The sequence below is a fragment of the Lampetra planeri genome, chromosome 3 (assembly GCF_965212315.1).
Source record: "Lampetra planeri chromosome 3, kcLamPlan1.2.h2, whole genome shotgun sequence".
NCBI classification, from domain to species: Eukaryota; Metazoa; Chordata; class Hyperoartia; order Petromyzontiformes; family Petromyzontidae; genus Lampetra; species Lampetra planeri.
The window spans coordinates 14545267-14565625 of NC_136109.1; the positions used below are offsets into that span (position 1 = coordinate 14545267).

The window sequence follows — 20359 nt, forward strand, 5'->3', positions numbered from 1 at the left end:
TACAGTGCTTGGTATATCATCGGCTTTTGCTGTGGTCCCATGTTTACAATTGTTTTTTGTGTAATTGACTTACAAACATTTATAGCGTACAACTGAAGGTACACTACAGGGTGACACTATAAAGATGTTGACTTGAAGCTGTGCTTCAGTGGGCAGACGAATAATAAATCCGGTCCAAGGTAAGGGTGCAGCCCTGTCACTTTTCTCGCATCACTGTTGGCATAAGGGGCCCCAATCGATGGAGCCCCTCTGGAAGGTATTTTGGCCTACTCCTCCACTCTGGCCAGACTTTATGTCACCACATGTGACCTGCACGATGTAATGCGGAATAACAATTAATCTTGATTTGAAGCTTTCGTGACTGCAGGAATCCATACTCTTTGGTTCTTTCGGTATGGACTGAGATGGGGGAGATTTACATTAAGAAACTTGGCCGTTGTTTCAACTGCTCCACTAGGAGATCGAACTGGGGACAACTACATTGCTATACTAACCGTTACACCACGGAAGAATTCATAAATCCAGGACAGTGTGGTAAAATGGGTTACAGTGATTTCAACTGCTATATGAAATCTACGTCATACTGGTGCCAGTCCCTAGTCTTGTTCAATTGCAATCCTTCTCGTTCTCACATTTTTACCCCACACATTCCCTCTCATTTGCTTTAATGTTTCTCGTTTTGTCTATTTTTGTGTCAAGACTTATTTTAACATGTTTTTGTCAAGTTTATTATTTTATATTAATAATTGTGTTGGATGCAGAACAGAGCAGGGAAGACTTGGAGGATTATGAATTTATTATCAGGACTTAGCACACATTTTACAACTGCTTTTCAAATTTGCGAACCGTATAATAAAGTTAAATGCATAGAAGTAGGACACAAGCACCATGGAAGACCACTAAACACAGGATGACTTTACACTCAGTCAACTTAATTCTGTTTGGAGATAATGGCTATGAGAATATTTGGATCAGTGGTGTAGTGGTTAGTGCATTGTACTGTGAACCCAGCGACCAGAGTTCAATTCCTGGCCACATCTAACATCAATGGCAAGTTTTTTTTTTAATTCATAGGCTGAGCCGGCACATTTTCAATGATGAGTGTTGGTGATCCCTTTGGGCTTGGCAGGGCAGGGGTCATTCTGGAGGCCTTCACAGCCTCTAACGTATTACCGTGCTGTGTTGATGAGAGATATGGGATGTTATTGACTGCATGGTTTAGTGACGCGCAACTGTGTGGAAAAAAACCAGAAGCAACTCAGTTGCATTATTTAACGTGGGATGTTACTCAACATGCAGAGTTCAATACAGTTGCCTTTAACTTCAGCCGGGTGTCAAAGGGTACTCAATGTATTGAAAAGTTGAAAAAAAAAGTCCGTGTAGTTGTTTTCAAATGAATACAGAGAGCGCTATAGATGATCATTATTATGTTCATAGAGAGGTCCACATTGTGTCAATGTTGTTATTATGAATGTTGAAGTATTACAAAGCTCAAGAAGTGTTTGTCTTGCCCTCTGCTGGCACAAGTCCATTATCCAGTATTTTCTCACTATGATGTAGCATATGTAATTATATACAATTTATATATTTTTTATACTATTATGAAGCTGAACATGCAGTTGTGAATGTTAATGTAGCTATAGAATTACGATTACACAACCCAGGCCTTTTTCTTCAGATGTTGGTCACATGCCAATGAATTAGTTTATCTTTACTGCACACAGCATACACATACACACTGCTCGTGTTTTATCTGGCTTCAGTCGCTATTACTTAGCACCGTTTAGAGAGATATTGCTCAAAGGTGATTTCCACACTCTTCATGCATGCAGTTACATTTTTGTTGCGTCTATGTTTATTTATTTGTTACACGGATGAGCCCATTTAGCTAGTTGCCCGGCTATTCTATAAGGGGCAACAAAAACAAATGCATTAACAGGAGTATTGCAGGGAACGAGTAGTCTTTAAGGAATATTCCACATCAATGAGGTATTTACAATTCGTAAACGAAACACACTGGAATACAACAAAAATAAGTGCAAATGTAACATGGGAGCAACATGAGAGCGAGAGGCGGCAGGCAATGTTAGGAGGTACAGGTGAAAGTAAGCTCTGAGAGAGATCAAATCCACTGCGGGTATGGTTTGAGGAGGCAGGGAAAATCCATTCTGTTGTTTTTTCAGCAAGGCATTGTCGGCATTTCATCCTTTAATTATCTCTAAGGATATATTGTTGCTACCTCATTTGTCTGTTACGTACTCATGAATGTTTTGTTGTGGAAAAGTACTCGGACACATTTATTCCGAGATTTAATTTGGGCCACCGTTGTACATGTGCCAAACTAAAATTGCTACACATGCAACATTTAATCATAATCATTAACTTTCAAAGGATATAAATGGCAAGCCCATTAATTGGTGTACAGTATATGTAAATGATATAACTTAATAAATTGCCCTTTGACTAATTGCACACTTGTCGGTCGACTCTGCAAATAGGCTCGTCATTGCATTTGCTGAGCATGGTGTTATGTGTGCGCTGCACGTGGACCCCTGGGGGAGCGGTGGGGCAGCGGTTAGCTCACTGCGCTACGAACCCGGCAACCTGAGTTCGATTTCCACTCACGGTCAACCAACACCAGTGACGATTATCTCTAAACTGAGCCAAGGCCTCCCCTAGGTCGACTCACTGCACCAGTACCTGGTGCACAAAGGGTGGCCAGACGTGGCGCTGGCCACCCACACCCTCGTGTGCCGTGTTGTATGTTGAACTTCTTTCACACCGTACGTTTGCCTACCGCACTAAGCAGAGGTGCGGGGAAGGACAACAAAGTGAATGCAAAAAGCAGTTCAAAATAAATGAGTTTTAAATCTGGGATAAAAAAAACACATTCCTGCGGAGAGAGCTGGTAGGAACTTTGGGTTGCTCGGTCAATGGCCAGGGTCAACGGCGGCGTGGTGTATTCCGCAAATATGCCCGACTGTGAGGGCGGGCCAAAGCCGGCGTGAGTAGGTTAAACATTGAGTTTTATAAGGGCACCGCGGGGTAACCAGCCCCTCCCCACCCTCCCCTCCCAGCCCCTCCCTGCACGACGGACACAATAATCCCCTGTTGGGCTGGTGTAACCAGGATGTTCCTACCAGTAAAAGAGTTCATAGCTCCAGTGGCTTCCTCATATCGGAAAGAAGGAGAGCGCTCTAGATGGTCGCAGAAGCGCATCTGAAAGCGCGCGATGCAGTGAACGCCCCTTTGTTCGATGGCCAGCCAAAAGCCGCGGCGAGGATGACCGGAGTTCACGTCATTGATGGTTCATGCACTTTGACGAGATCAGCAAGGTATTGTGGTTCATCTCACCAACAGCACTTGCCCCAACAAGTCTGTAATGGCAATACGGGGGGTGGGGGGGTGGAAATCGTCGTCTTTGTCACCGTGGCATCCTTTATTGGTATTGGGGGGGGGGTGGTGGTTGCGAATGTTACTACTGTCACGTCTGGCCCAGCGCGTGTCGGTGCGCGTGGACACATCCCTGCAGCGCGGCAGCAGCCGCGGGGTTGGATGCGGTTTGGATGTCCGCCAAGGCGGGCGAGGGAATCCCCACGATTGCGTTTCGCCAGCGCGTGGCCGGCTGCGTGTAGGCGGGTGGGTGGCGGGGTGCTGGGAGGCAGGGCCAGATGGGCAGCCAGCCAGATCCACCCGTGGGGGTTTGCGACCGCACGCGGCTGATCACATTAGAACACCGCCGCCTCTAAATCCTACGTAGCATAGGGGCATGGCGGCTGCACGTGAAGAAAAGCACACTTGCCCAGCGTAGTGTATTGAAATTTCAGGTAACAATATTTGCTGGTCTATAATCCCCCACGTGGAATATCGTTGTGTGCGTCTCTTTTGAGGCTCGGTCATTTCTCTATATGGGTACGTGACTTTAAATGTGGTAGTTTTCAAGCCAACCATTATTATATGCAGTCTTTATGGCCAATGTTTCGTCTGTAATAAAAGAAAATCTGGTTCGAAAAGTGATCTGGAATTCACTTAAGTGAACTGGAGGCAACTCTGATTTACTGGATCATCCCTTTGACCTCACTTTGGCCAATTACAATGGCTTGCTGTGTGGATGCAATGTATAGGCCTAGAAATCGTCTATAGAAGATCTGTTCATTTTAATTCTGAATCCTGTGTCTCCATTGGGATTCCACTTAAGCTGTCAAATAATCCCATTCATTTGAGTGCAGATGCAGGAATTATTAATTTCAGTGGTGATTCCAATTAATGGAATTTTAGTGTAAATTTCAGTTGTACGTATATTGAACTTCTTTCGCACCATACGCAGCTAACCGTGCTAATCGAAGGTGTTGGGGAAAGGACAACAAACTAAACACAAAAAGCAGTTCTAAAGAAATGAGTTTTCAATCTAGATTTAAAAGTGCAGAGCATCAGTAGCTTCCTAATGTCGGATGAAACAACGTTCTAGACGGCGGCAAAAGCGCATCTGAACGGTGACTGTCTTGTTCATTAGAAAGCACACTTTGGAAATCCCTTTCGGAAAATACTGGTCATATATAACAATGCTTTGACTCCTTAATGGATTCATTCATCTGTCTCATAGCAGTGTACAGGAAAGTGCGATCTCTACTGGAAAAATAATAAAATGGTCGCAAAGTCTTTCCCAAAATTCCGGTGAAAAATGCCTTCCACGGTCATTTCCGTCTGCATGCCCATGCACTTTTCTGCAACCTGGTCTGAATATATTCTTCATCTACGACATGATGGTTATAGCTGAAACTGGAAAAAAATTGCCAAAAACCCATCAAAATCACATTCCATTACAAGAGTTGAATTGCAGTTCCATCCTATGGATTGGGGAAATTGCCCAGTCCAATAACAATGGTGAATAGGTTTTAACGGTGCATTGAGTTATCGATTCTGAATTCTCACGATACCTGCTTCAAATTGTGCATGTAAGAATTTTAGTCAAAGCATAATTTGTGGATGTAACTCCAGCAGCAATTAGAGGGGCTACTTTCACCACAGCAACGATTGTTGAGTCGAATTATAAAAAATCTATTGAATCATGAGGGAGGAAATCCTCACCTGTTTAGTGATGAAGGTAGTAGCTGTGATAGTGGTGCTTATTATGGTGGTTGTCATAGTGATAGTAGTAACCATGATGGTGATGTCATCATCAGACATCCCCTGTTGGATGAAGGCATTCCAATGCCATTACCATCCCACGTCCTGCTCACTCCTGCAAATGAGTGAATCTCACTGCTGCATTTCTGTGGTAGTCATCCTCGTTGGCATGTTTTTATCTTTTGGCTGCCATCCTGTTATCAATAATTCTTCGGCCGTTATCTCATCTAGAAAGGTGTATCGGGCATCATCTCTGCCCATGCCCAATTTCCTGAGTGAAAATAATGCCCACGATTTGCAATTGTTATTCTATCCATTTGTTACACTTTCTGTCTCTCGGTGTAATTCTAGGCATGCACGACTCCACGCTTCGCCATACTTCATTGCATGGCCCATATTGATCGTAGTGATCATAATGATGATAATTATAATAGTGGCGGTGATTATGGAATAATAATAATTGCGATCATCATTGTGATGTGGTTATAGAAGTAAACGCATGGATCTTGGTAGTGCATATTCAGTTGCTGGCAATCGTGAAAATATTAACTGTATTAAGGTGATAAATGACTAAAACAAGCCATTCATAGGATGTTACATCCTCTATTATATGTAATGGTTTATCATGTTCATTATTTAACGATACTTTTAGATTAAATTATTCGTTTTGTAAAAAATAATTCAGCCAACAGAAAAAGACTGCAATTTATGTAATACTGCACTGCTATATTTAAAGTAATAACTACAAATGTAATACTGGTAGTTTCTTACACAGCACACATACAAATGGCTTCGAAGATGTATGGTTCTTATTATGTTTTTTTCAATTCCAATCCAAAATCACTGTAGTGTGTAATTAAAGTCTATTGTACCCAGCAAATACAGGTTTGTTCACGACACTGTCAACCCCATTGGAAGATAGGATACATTTGAAAATGGCTTAACAAAAATTACGGCGCATGCTCAATTGAAATCTTAATTCCATTTTTTTAACATGTCTCAAATCTATTACGTTTGGAATATTTGACCTATTGCAAAGTGAGATTATAGAAACAGAGGGATTCGTCTCTATAGACTGTCTGTCAGCAAACCGTTAACGGCTGATTGCTCTGGTGTTCCACGTAAGAAGGCATTTTCTGGATACGTTGCTGACAGAGGTCTCTGGTTTCTTTTCCTTTTTTCTATCGTTTCAGCACTGCCGCGGTTCAGCCAGCACCCGCAGCCGGTGGCAGTGGAGGAAGGTGGGGTGGCCCGCTTCCAATGCCTCATCAACGCCCGGCCGGACCCGCTCGTCACCTGGGAGAAAAACCGTACAGCTCTGACAGAAGATGACGACAGGTGATCAATCTGCTCTCAACGCATAGCTGAGCCAATCGGGAGAATTTCTGCTGAAAAGTGTTCTTTTCACGTCATTTTACACCGACGTGTGTGAACTGTGAAGCCCGCATTCCTCGTTTAATGTCATTTGATAACTTGCTCCTAAATGGCTGGCCTGATTCCAGAAGGGCTCCCCTAATTCAACGTAAAACCCTGCTATAGATTACCTCTGAACATAGAGATTGTTAGCCGAGTGATGCGCCTGGTTTAAAGCTGAAATCCATTTCCTAAGGTGTTATTTCAGCTAAAATCCTTAAGATGTGTGCAAGTAGGTATTGCAGACATGTTTTCTCATCGACATTGATTCACGATGGTGAAATGTGTAAACGTTGTTGCTGAAAGTAAAGCTGTGTGTGGCCTGGCTGCTCTTTGTTGTGGACAGGTACACATTTTTACCTTCTGGAGTACTGCAGATCACAGGTGTTCGGCCAGAGGACTCTGGTTACTTCCGTTGCATAGCCAGCAATGTGGCAGGACGGAGACGAAGCATGGATGCTCTTCTCACGGTCACACGTAAGTGTTGGATGCAATGTTATATGCCGAGTGGAATGACTACAAAAAATACCCTTTTAGTTTTTTTATTTCTTCATTCCAGTTTTTTTTTTCTTAATCCCATGCATTTACAATGTATGCGGTAGATGTATTATTTTTAATAACTCTCACATATGCAAATGTTTTAATCCACACTGGTCAGCAGATCCACAGTTAAAGCTGTTATCTTCAGACCCCTGAGGATTTTTAGATAAATTGGGTGATGGATAAAAACAAAACATAAAAACCCATTTGTGACCTTGATATCATAACCGCAAAACAGTTTTCCTCTCGATCGCCACCGATCTTCAGAGTAGAATGTTTTGTCTGCAAAGCACTTACACGCAGAAGGCACAGAGGACATTTTTTAATGTAATTATAACAGACTTGATATGTGGCTATTATGTGAGTGAAATGGATATCCTCCATCTTGCTATGTGGCTGTGAATACATTCTTGTGAGTGTATATCCACTTTTGGAATATGAGATGCTTCAATCCTAGTTGTCACATGACAGACACACAGTCTCAGTTTCTTGTGTAATCTCAGTGCAACTAGTCAGACTTTACATTCCAGCTCCTTTGCACGCTGTAACAAAAGACATTTGTAAGAAAATTACCCATCTGTCCTAAATTTCGTTGCATCGAGAGGATGAGCTATTAATGATGTTGTTTTAGACACTGAGGCACTTACCAATAGTCAACTTAAACATGTCACCGAGCCCTCAGGAAAAGAAACCCAACTGACTATGCCTGGAATCGGCCTCTCCTCAATCCATCTCAACATTCTTCTGGAAGGGATGCTAGCTAATTATCAGGAACATTGGGATGGATCAATCTGTGACCTGTAGGTCCTGGGAATTATACAACAGGGCCAACAATGTCATTCCAAGAGTGACCACCTCAGGCTGGCAAGATTACATCCTATATACCAAAAAAACTAATTATTGTGAAAGAAATGTCATGGCTGCTGGAGCTTAGGGGCCATATAAGAATACTCTGAGGGTACCAATAAAGGTTGTATGCCTGATACTTCATCGTTCCACAGGGTAATCTGATGCTAAACAGTCATTTTACCCAGATTATTGCCACATCTCGTCGGCATGTGTGGTTTTTAAAACATTTATCTGCACAATCTGGCTGTAAGTCCATGCTAGATGCAATGTATACGGATAAATCAACGTCCCCGTGGCTGCAACATAACCGTTTGCACCATGTGCTGCCTCTGTTTTGCGCGCGGTGAAGCACCCATCACTATTAAACCCGACGTAATCTCCGCGTTGAAAAACTATTAGAATAAAAGTGGGTGACATTGGACAATTTTATTTTATTTATTTAAGGGCAAGGCATGCTCTTTCTTTATCTGACTAGCAAGACAGACAGGTTGGAGCAATAATTGCTCCAACCTGTGCCACTGTGGGCCAGGCGGGACAAGAGCATTTCCCGATGTAACCATGAGTAATAACCACGAGCAGGTTCATCTCGTGATATCCCAGGTCTCTTAGGGCCTGTGGGTCTCATGAGATTTGACCACGGCAGTGCTCGTTTCGTCACGATCAGTGGATATGAACTAAATATGTATTAATTATTCATACTAATTATTTGCAACAATTTGTATGAATTTTAAAATAAAATTGAAGGACAGAATATTCTCGGATTTTCCTGCATGATGTGCCAAATATGACCAAAAAGAATTCTGATAAAAGCTTGCCATGTGCTACAGAGTAAACCAGTGACAGAAACAAGGATTTGATATTATCCAAGAACAATCTCTCTTATCTTAGAATTCCCTTAAACATGAGCTAATTTCATTACTGTATCATGGACAGTAGGCTGTGTATGTAGCCCACACAGACAGCGCAGTTCACATGCTGTAAATTGTGTGTTACAGTCCAGGGTAAGGCACTTTCCTGCAGGCTTGAAATGTAGGTCGTTCCCATGTAAAATAATGCACAATTAAAATAAAAGGGGTGACTTCACCCTCTTTTATGTGAACTGTCACTGCAAGAATGATGAGGCAACAATAAAATAATCCCAACCAAACCACTTCTTCGCACAGCCGGAGCAAGAGTCCACCCTCCTAATGCGCCATCACTCCAATATTGTGAGACTGGGTTTCACAAAGACCACAGGCCCTAAGGGACCTCGGCACTCACATTCACAGTCCCTACAGGATCACAAGGTCATTCACCTTAGCGCTGGAAAAGGAGATAACATAAGCGAGGCCTGTTTTTTTACTTTCACTTATTTATACATTTAATGGAGTAACAACGCTTGTTATCATTTTGTGCAAAAACTTTTGAGCTTGCAGAGAACACAGAGCTTATGTTCCATATAAAATGGTTTATATCCCCAGGCAGTTACTTGAATATTGAAGGTTCCTGAGTTCATTTGCGACGAGACGAAATGTCCGTGATGTTTTTTTTTCTTTTTCAGCGGCAGTTCCAGCGAAGTCGTCCAAGGACCCCGTGATCCTGTCAGGCCCTCAGAACCTCACGCTGACGGTGCACCAGACTGCCATCCTGGAGTGTATCGCCACAGGGAACCCCCGGCCCATTGTGTCCTGGAGCCGGCTGGGTGAGCAGCGGCAACATCTATCGAAACAAAACAAAAATACTAAACTATTTTTATTTTACCAGGTACTGAGTAATTTAGCTTTTTTCAGAAGTGACCTGGCCACGAGATGGCTTATCATCACGTAACATTGACAGCAGCCAAATACTCATGTTGATTATAAATGTGGAGGGAAAAATCCACGCAGCCACGAAAAGAACATGCAAACTCCAAATATACAGGCATCAGGGTGGGGATCGAACCCATGGCCTTCTCCTGTATACCAGGAGAGGTAGTTAACATCTCGCCACCGTGTCAACCACAAAGGGTTAAAATAAAGTGAGACCGCTACTTAAAAACAAAATCTTGATGAAGATAAATAATACACATTTACACAACCAATTATAGATTCAAAAACTGACCAAATGATACTTTACATTTAAGTAAATATTTAATGCAAAGCCTTTGCCCAAAGAACGTGCGCCTCACAGCAGGGTCAACAATTGTCACTGTAGTTTTGTCCTGAAGTGCAGTCAGATTATACACGCCTGATGCCGCCATTTTCACATCCCATCTACAAAGAGGGCAGAAAGCAGATTGTTCTCCTGGTTCTGATGCCACAATGTTGTCCATTATGGTAAAACTAAAATAGAAAAATACATCAATAATACAAATATATATATAACGAACATTATAACTGTGTTAGTCATTAACTGACACCACCAGTTTTTTCAAAATACAGTGTAAAATATAGCTATATAGAGTGTAAGGACATAACTTCAACAAATTCAGGCAAAACTATAAACATTCTTACCTGAATGTTTTGTCCAATATATCAAAGGTTGCTTCGTTGGTTCCAATGTTGCAAATGGGCATGTCACAGACACGAAGGCGAGGAGGACTAAGTGAGTTTGCGTAGCAGCAGTGGGCTAATGTCCACCGCTTAGGGAACAACCCCCCCAATAGCAAATTAACAATAATATACTTGGATAGTTGGTATTAGTTTCCCACTTGTTTGTCATAGAAAGGCGAAAGTAAGCTCTAAGTGAAGAAGACACAACTTTTAGAGCTGACCCTTACACAAGACTGCAACCTTCGGGAGCAGATGCCGGTGAGACACTGCAAAAAATAGCGCTGAGTGCATTCGTTTTCAGGTGAACAACAAACAATGTGAGAATCCGTTTTAAAAAAATGCGAGTCTCATGCGTAATTCACGAGACTTGACATGTATGGTCTGTCCTCTTCCCTCCTTTCGGCATTGTGTTACATTAGCTAGATTTCATGTATTAATATATTCATCTAGTGTGTCTTCAATACGTTTATACTGAGGGACTGACCATACTCTGTTCGCTCATATTCCCATAATGGCAACATTGAGTCATTACTTTTCAGAATTATGTCAATTCACCGCTGGATAAAGCCTCTCCACACCATGTTGGTCTTGACTGTTCTTTAGCATGCTTATCAATGTAGGTTATTGAAGGGGGGGGGGGGTTGAAATGTCACCCACCACTGATATTAGCCATGGATGGTAACTGAACTCAAGCTACAGTGAGCAAACTACTGTGCCACCGCTCCACCCCGAGGGCAATATATAAGGGCCTAATATTAACATAACCACTGGTTTCTTAATGTGTGCAAGGTAGCAGATGGGACATCACCAGAGGACAGGTCCTCAATTTGACAAATGATAATTGTCCCACAACACATAATAATCAACACGGTCTGAATATATAAGTGTAGACATTAAGACAATTGCTGTAAAGGACCAGCATAATAAACTACCACATAGTTGAAATTATTTAAAAGTTCACCATCTACATCATTAACGTTGCCATGCCTATGGACGTTGACAAAGAATATGAAACAAAATCTGAAAAGCACACAAAGCAGCGTTGAAGATGTGCATGCTTGGCATTTCGTAGTCAGAAAGTGGCACACATGGATGAGATGGAACGCGGAGAGGGTCATGTTGACTTAAGAAATGTACTTCGAGACTACTGACAGCGTGGCAACCAAAGTAGGGAAACACACCCAAGAGGGGGAAATCACCGTCGAAATGGAGCGGTGAAATCAGCTTGTACAGTGAAGATGTATGGACTTGTGCTTCGTTAAAACCGTCAGGGATTGGGACTACTTGTGGATGCCATCACCCAGCTGTAGCTAGACCAGGCCGTATGATGATGACGATGATGCATCTGTAAAAATAGGTTACATGGAGAGAAGCGTTATCCTTGACAAAGGTGACGAGATTAAAGGCAAGCACCCTCTTGTTTACCTGAAGAGCATTGAAAGCACTCAGAGCGTTGCTGTACGGGGGTGAGGATGCTCACTAAGTACCGTTGCCGGGAGCTCGGAGTGCTCTCATTGTTGCGCCGGAAACTGCCGTAATTTAAATGGATGGCTGATTGATGCATACTGCAATTACTTGCTTTGATCATTAGTGGAGGCTTCCATAAACCCCTGCTGACACACTGTGGGAATAATATGACAGATCCCTGTTATTAATAGGCACCCTTTCCCCCTTAATGTCTTTACCGCTTCTTTTTGCGTAATCATTAAGAAACGACAACTGCCCAGCACTGTTTAGGTAGCGCTAGGATTCGCCCACATTAATAGCCTTTCCCCCACCACCACATGCTCACTCGCAGTCACCTCTTCACTCTCAAGATGTGAGTGTTCTGCCTTGATTTCTGGAGCCTGATTCTTGATTAACTGAAATAAAAGAGAAAAACAATTGGACGTGAAAGGGTGTTGCGATTGGAATGCCTTAAATTTGTATTTCACTTGATTGGTGCTGGTGCTCAGTGGTTACAATTAAAGGACATTGTATCCCGAAGATTTGTAAAATGCTTTAACTTTTTTAATACAATTATTTACACGTGTTTTTCATGACAGTGCTCGCATTGAACAATTAATGTGAAACACACAGTGAATTTCATTATTTTCTTGCTTTATTTACTCTCCTTTGACAATGATAAATATATATAGTTCAATTGCATTATTTAATATAGAAAACATATTTTTACTTGGTTATGAGTTACCTTAATAGCACAATTGTTTACTTACATATAGCATATGTGTGAAATGTACAATATATGTGTTGTTACTGAATCGTTTTTTTCTCTGAGCATTATTTTGAGTTATACAAAATATAGATTCAAATATATCAATTTGATTTGCCCAAATACTGCCGCGCACATTGCTTGTGGTACCTGCTGACATACGTTGTGAGTTTGGGTAGCACTAGTTCTCAAATTACGGTGTCACAAAATGACCTCACAAAATGAATCATTTTAAATGTGCACCTATTTTTGAATGAAAAAAACAATGAATGCACTTGCCAAACAAGAGACCATTGTGGAATATTCCAAATTATTATTTTTTTATCAGCTATTAGATATTCCGTTGTCAACGTATATATTTTTTTCTCTCGTGACGCTAATGCTGTTTTTTGCACCTCTGTCCTGGCCGTGTGCTTCTTCGCTGACAGACGGCCGCCCCATTGGTGTGGAGGGCATTCAGGTGGTGGGCACTGGCAATCTGATGATTTCCGACGTAGCCGTGCAGCACGCCGGTGTGTACGTGTGTGCCGCCAACCGGCCCGGCACCCGCGTCCGTCGCACTGCTCAAGGTCGCCTCATCGTTCAGGGTGAGTGCACCAACTCGGTGTAGAAGGGGGACACAGCCTTTTTGCACATCAATGTCAGATTTTATATTTTCAGTCATTTTTTTTTAAACCACAATTTTGGGTATTTTTTTTCAGATATTTGCATGTTCTGATCTTTTACATTGTGTACACATTTACTGTCTCTTCCTGTGAACAAAATATACATCACCCAATGTCACGTCACAGATTTTACTGACCAAAGCTTGGAAATGATGTCACAGAAGCGACATCACTTCCGGTAACGTCATATTTTTAGGACAATCCGAAATAATATATTTTTTTGTGTTATAAAAAAATATTGCATCTAGGCCAAATGATCATATTTTTCAGATGAATCCAAACTTTGGGAGCACATCATTATAACCATACCATACAGGCGGAGCAAATTTCACTCTTTATGTGCACTGCCAAAGAAAATAATATGTTAGAAGCCATTGTTATGAATCCACTTGTAGCATGATATTCAATGAGCAATACGATGTGGACTTATATATTGTCCATAAACAGCCACATCTCAAGACACCATGCAAGAACAGCGCAACATGTGCCACCTGGGGAAAGAAAATGTATTAAGTCATTTCATTAGAGAAAGAGGCAGTCAGGTAGAGGAAAATAAGGTCTTCAGCCATGGAATGGACAGTAGAGATGGCTGGGGGAAGTGAGCTTTAGACTATGGTAGGCAGCAGAAGAGACCAGACACCAGTATTCTCCAGGCAGGTAAGGCTTGTCAAGCATCACACTCCTAGTGTAGGAGAAGATGTTCTGTTTTTTTTTTAATTATTGAATGTGTTATGTAGACTGTAGACTTCACTTAGATCCTCAAATTTACTGTCAAAGCTAGAGGTGTAATTGATTCATGCTCATCCAACAATGTTGATCAATTGTGATTCAGGGTCACAATTAACAGAATATACTATCTTGTAACATTGGTTTCTCATTAATTTAGTGGTGGGAGGGGATATGTAAACCCATTACCTACAATATACACTATATACATTCTTCGGCTTGCACATATCTTGAGTCTAATCATGGATATTCATCAATGAACTGAGGCATCGTTACACCTCTCTTGAAAAGTAATTCACCGTTAAACTGTCCTTCAATAAAATAAAGTAACATAGCATCAATTGAAGCAAGAATATTCGCCATTTTTTGCTTCATTTTTGCAAAACCCATGTAGACAAAAACAAGAGAGTGAAGGCCCATCAAACTCTTGACAGTAATCTACCCGTGAAAATTACCCACTTGGCTCTGCAGGGATCTGCATTGCATTTAGAGTGCCGACCGTGCTTGCACAGCAGAGGGGGGCGCATATCGCCAGTCATATCACGAGCGCCGTGTAGTTTTCGGTCGTGGCAGTGTTGGATCACCTTTGCCAGTTTTTTGTGTGTTGCGGGCAAGAGGCACGGGCGGTTGACGTGCGGCAGTAATCCGCGATTGGGTGTGGCAGATTGTGGCCTCCACGTGCTTACGGGGAAAAGCGGGAAGCCCTGTGCATGTGGGGGCGAGCTCGGCTGCTCTTACAGGATAAGAGCCACAGCAGCTGTTAATTACTTGCGGCTTGCTGGAAGCTTTGAGAGCATGGGGAGAGCATTGGATTACAGGCAAGCACAGATTATGGAATACATGTGTGACCTTTTGTCTTGTAGACAATCCATCATGTCAGAACAGGGAAGCTTAGGCAAGTTTTTTTTCCATTGATGTCCACATTAGCAGTTTCTTATGGAGATTAAACAATCATCATGTTTAAGATTAATAACCTGTCTTGTTTTAACTTCGTTTGTCGTTTTAAGTAAAATTTTACATTGCCAAGTCTGTCGTTGGTGTATTTATGCTTGTGAGGCAGTCTGTTCGGTTAAGATCTTACATACTACAAGTCCAATTTTGTCCCTGTAATTAAAGAAAGGTCGGATGGTGTGAAGTTAATGTTTTCCTTTAAAAATAATAGCCTTGTACAATTGTGGTATAATGGTAGGCAATGTAAGCTAACACAGTGAGGTTTGTGCAGGAAATGAAATGCGATGGATATTAAGACTTATGAGTTCTCAAAGTTTATATCTCATTGGTAGTGGTGGCATCGAAAGCAGTCTAACCCGACCAGTCCAACCCGACCGTCACTTGAGTTACCATGATACCTTGATTTATATCACTCGGAGAAATAAAGATAATTTTAAAAAATGTATAATTTTCACGAATGCATTCAGTCATCTCAATTCTGTTAGCATGCACACTTATCAATTAAGTATGTTTCCAAATGGCTTTTTCATTGAAATATAATTAGACGAGGGAGCTAGACCACAAAAATGGAGAGATTGCAGCAAAAAAGGGTGAGGAAAAGGCAGCATATCAGTGAGAGGGAAAGAGAGGACAGGCGAGGCAGAAAGAGGAAACGAAAACAAAACACGCAGGAAGGGACCGCATTAACACGAGACAACACAAAAAGTCAACCGAGATGCACCCACTAATGCAAGGAGATGGAAGGAAGGCTCACGCTGTTTTATGCGCCTCCGCATATCACGTGATGTGCCCATACCTCTCCGTGGTGACATAACGCTAATGGCAGCGCTCCCTGCAGCACGTATTGTTTTTCTTCACACGCAATTGCACGTGAAAGATTAATTAAAACAATCAAATAAATGCACGCGTGGTCATTTATCCGGCTTATCATTTATACTCAAAAACTAAAACTATATAAAAATATAATTTACAATTTATTGTTATTAACAAGCCATTGTTATTAATAATAAAGTATTGTATATTAGTACATTATGTTATTGTGTCCATACTCTTTGGTTTTTTCGGTAAAGTCACGTAGTTAGAAATAATTTAAAATTGTATTTAAATTAAAATTTAATTTATTTCTAACTACGAGACTTTACCGAAAGAATCAAAGAGTATGGATTCCTGCAGTCACGAAAGCTTCAAATCAAGATTGTTATTGTGCCATTATTATTATTGTAGTACTTGGAGCTGGTGAAAGCTTTTGACCACTTTTCTTTGGCTTGAGCATCACATTTCACAAAAGGCAAATACTTGGTTCACTGGTGATGAGGATCACATCTTTTTAAGTGTTTATCTGGAGACTTAAAGCACTTGAGAACTGTACACTGACCCTGCGCTTTGAGTAAAACCAATAAACCTCCAGGCCTTATGGTTTGGGAGGCCTAATTCACATCACTTAGTCAGTCATGATTGTCTCTACACATCACATATTATTGCCGTCAAAAAGTAATGCTCGCATTTTTGTAAATTAATAACACACATTCCAATTGTGCTCCCAGTGCGTCATGTCTCAAGATGACCAGCCTGAGACCACGGAGTTGCTGCTACACTTGATTTAATCGTGGGTGGCTGCGTAGATTGGAAGCGGGGTCGTCAGCAGTGTCAGCCCAGTACTCTGTCCACAGACACATTAAGCCTCCTGCTTCCTATCTCTACACACCACTATATTGAAATATAAGGTTTCCATTGAAAACATTAGTTTTTCCATACAAGCTTGAAGGATTTTTTTTTTACAATTGCACCAAGACCCACAAAACCTTGTAATGCACCTGCATTGGATAAAAAACGTGTGTGCGTGTTCACTTGCGTCCTGTCACTTGAAGGGATGGGACTATTCAAAGAAGCTGCAAAGTAACGCCGGGGTGTCTACTCTAAGCCACATGTGAACATTAATCACCAGTGTCACTATTAAAGGAAACTGACTTTTATCTCCCACTACACCCTGCCAATGGCACAGCTGTAGTGTGCACATGGGAAGACGTGCTCCTTAAGTTAAAGTGACTTGATGACAATGGATGGGTTTAATGCATCATTCGTTGTGCTTGTGAAAGGGTCAGGTTAAAATAATTGCAGTGTGCTGCACTGAAATAAAGCAATGGTATTTTTTCTTTTCACAGAATCCTTACATTTTTCAACACCGTGATATTGTGCGTTTATAAATGATTGATAAACACTGGCTCGTACAATCACTCCATTTCTGTGAGGCTACTAAAATCGTGATGAATGCTACCTTTGTTTAAGTTTATCCCTTTCAGAGAACATTTTGCCACGTTCATAAATTATTAGGCATGAACATACATTTTAATGTTGAAATCAGGTTGGTAACAGGCCATATCTGTTATGCTTTGTGTGTTATTGCTTGCTTAGTGTGAACTGGGGTGGTTAATGTAGCAGTGAAAGCGTATTTGCCACAAGCCCTGATTTACGATCCGAAAGCTATAACTCAGATACACATCCTGTTGTAATGCACATTCATCATCACAAACGTCCAACCCTTTACCAGTGGTGTTTGTATAAGAGCAACAAACAGAAACTCCCAAGAATTGTTTGAGTCTTTCGTTTGGCAAACTTGAGTGTTTGGCATGAGTAAGTGTTCACTCCCCTTGAATGTTGTTCCATCAAATTCCCCTTGAAAGCACGCTCATTCTAACCTCACCTTAGCTTCCTGATGACTGTTAACAACTCTTTGGAGCACTCGCAAAACGGGTCGCTTTTAACGGTTCACGTCCTTGTGCCGCCTCGGCAACCCACAGCGCCACCGGAGTTCATGCAGCCGCCCCAGTCGGTGACGCGATCTCTGGGTGCTTCGGCTGTGCTCACTTGCTCCGCGCAAGGCACCCCAAGTCCGCGCATCATCTGGCTGCACAACGGGCTGCCCCTTCACCAGAGCGAGCGCGTCAGGTTGCAGAACAGCAACAGGTAATGCAAGCGTTCGTCGAGCACTCTCAGCGCTGAGCCGTGCCAAGCGTGCATACAGCGAACCTCCACTTATCCAATTTGATGTGAGGAGTGCTACTGGACGAAACTATATATATTTTTTTTTTACCAAGTAAGGCCCACCAAGCTATAGAGCTATTGCTCAAGAGCAACCTCGCCACAGATGATCGCTCAACCAAGTGGCTTATCACTTGGAAATGTACAGCAGCCAAATGCTCTAAATGCATGCCGATTCTAAATGTGGAGAGAAAAACCGGAGGACCTGGAGAAACATCCATGTGACCACGGGGAGATCATGCAAACTTCAAATATACAGGCGTCAGGGTCGGGATCGAACCCACAACCAGGCGAGGTAGTTAACATTTTGCCACCGTGGTGCCCTTCTACAAGTGGATCCCATTATATCCGTCTTTATCAATGCAAATTATTCATTTTAATTCACGTGGTAGAACACGGATAATAGGACGAATGTTCTACTCTTAAAAGTCACTCCTGTTTATCTGCACAAAGGCTTCCAAAAAGGATGATCACTCCCAGGGTATGACATCAACGCAGAGTCAGATAATATAATTAATTTTCTGCCACTTTTGAGTGCCTCCTCTTATCTGTGGAAAAGCTCACATAATAGGATTTTGTATGGATTAATTGTGGGCACGGATAATCAGAGTATGTGATAACAGGTATAGGTGATAAGAATTTCACTTGAGTTATAACAAAGAAATCAAAAGTTCAAGTGCGTGAAAAAAACTATACATTTACATTGTTAATGTTATTGCATCCATAGTATTCTATTTAAGTGTTTAAGGTTAAAAACAATTATGCTTTATTGGTTGTGTAAATACATTATGACAGATCCATGAAGTGGAAGGATAAAATGTATTTTACTCCAGAATCGTCCTGAACATTTGCCTACACATTTGTTGAAAGATCAAAATATAATGTGGTGATTACATCATCTGAGAAAGTAATTGTTATCAGCATTGTTTTACAAACACATATCTCTGTCAATAGAATGAGGTTTGATCTTAGAGCTCAAACTAACCTGTCCAGCCATCTATCTGCGCTCTTTTTTTATGGAGTAACGTGTTCCATAAGAGGTCTTTTTCGGTGAATGATGCTTCAGATATACATCGTCCTTGGTCGTGTTAATGGTTCCCTTAGGCTTTGCAATGATTATTTGTTTCATCTGGTGTTTGTGTAACTACAGAGAATGGATTCCGTTGTGTTACTATTGACCCATGTTTCTTAGCCAGCTATTGAATTTGGTGAAAACGTGTTCGCGTTGGATTTTTTTCGGATCGTGTTTATACTGGAAACAGCTTGATCTGCCTTTGTAATGCTCATCAAGAACTTAATCTGATTATTTTGAAGAGGTAGTTCAAGATGAATGAGCACTGGATGCGCAAACCCTAATTAAATGGATGGAAACACATTGGCTGCTACAAATCCGCATGTCACCACGGTTTATATATTAAGTCACGACCCACATGGTCTTGTGACATATCCCCACATTGGGCAAAGCTTGTGTGAATAACATAACCGATGTTAATGAATTCAGTCAGCCAAAATGAAGGCGAAGAAAAAGAGAACAAAAGTTAAACATTGTGAAAAGAATTACAGAGAAGTGCATGCCTGGAATTTCACCGACAGACAGGGAAAAGAACACGTTGATAAACAAGAAAACATATCACAGGATCGTGAGGGATGGCAATGGCATTGGAATATTTTCACCCAGCAGTATATTGATGATGGCTGATCATGAACGATCATTAGTATACATAGCCGAATTAAAACTCTCTCGTAGAACCTTGATTTTAGGACAGTCCACGTTTTTTCATTGTTTTATTCCGAGCTAAGTTCTGTTCATTTAGCAAACATTTCTTAAGAGGGAACTGCTCGGCGTCATTTTAATGTAACATCGAAAAGCGAACTCAAAACGCATCCAAAAGGTGTTCTTTAAACAGCTTTAGTAGCTGCGTATGACCAAAAAAAATAATCAAACGCTATTTTTCACCGTTTGCATTTTCCCTTCACTGCTACGGTTGTGCTTATGCCGAGTTTTTCGCGGGTCACTGAGGGCTTGCCCGTGACCTAACGTGTTGAGAATCGCTCGAGTGGGCATGAAAAGGTCTGGAGGGTTTGGAACAGTGCAGTGTCATAGCCGTGGGTGGGGGAAGGGTTAGAGGCAAAACTCTCCTTCCCCCCCCCTTTCCTGCCTCTTGAATTCCAACAGAGATATTTTGTTTTCATTAGGAAACCCAAGCAACACTTGAAATGAGCATGTGACCTAGCAACTGTTGCTAGATAATTAATGTACTTTTATTTCTCTTGTAATAAGAGGAAGATATCTGATAATCGTATCAGGATAAGCACCTTTGTCATCC

At 41.6% G+C, this 20359-nt stretch overlaps 1 protein-coding gene across 1 annotated transcript in view; it reads left to right on the top strand.

Moving 5' to 3' along the window:
- Positions 1–20359, top strand: part of IGDCC3 (immunoglobulin superfamily DCC subclass member 3) — a 67174-nt gene that overhangs the window by 24922 nt on the left and 21893 nt on the right. The window contains exons 3-7 of the mRNA XM_078621488.1: positions 6321–6465; positions 6887–7017; positions 9470–9610; positions 13080–13238; positions 17792–17957. Of these exons, the coding sequence (XP_078477614.1) occupies positions 6321–6465; positions 6887–7017; positions 9470–9610; positions 13080–13238; positions 17792–17957 (742 nt within the window). The remainder of the gene's footprint in view (positions 1–6320; positions 6466–6886; positions 7018–9469; positions 9611–13079; positions 13239–17791; positions 17958–20359) is intronic.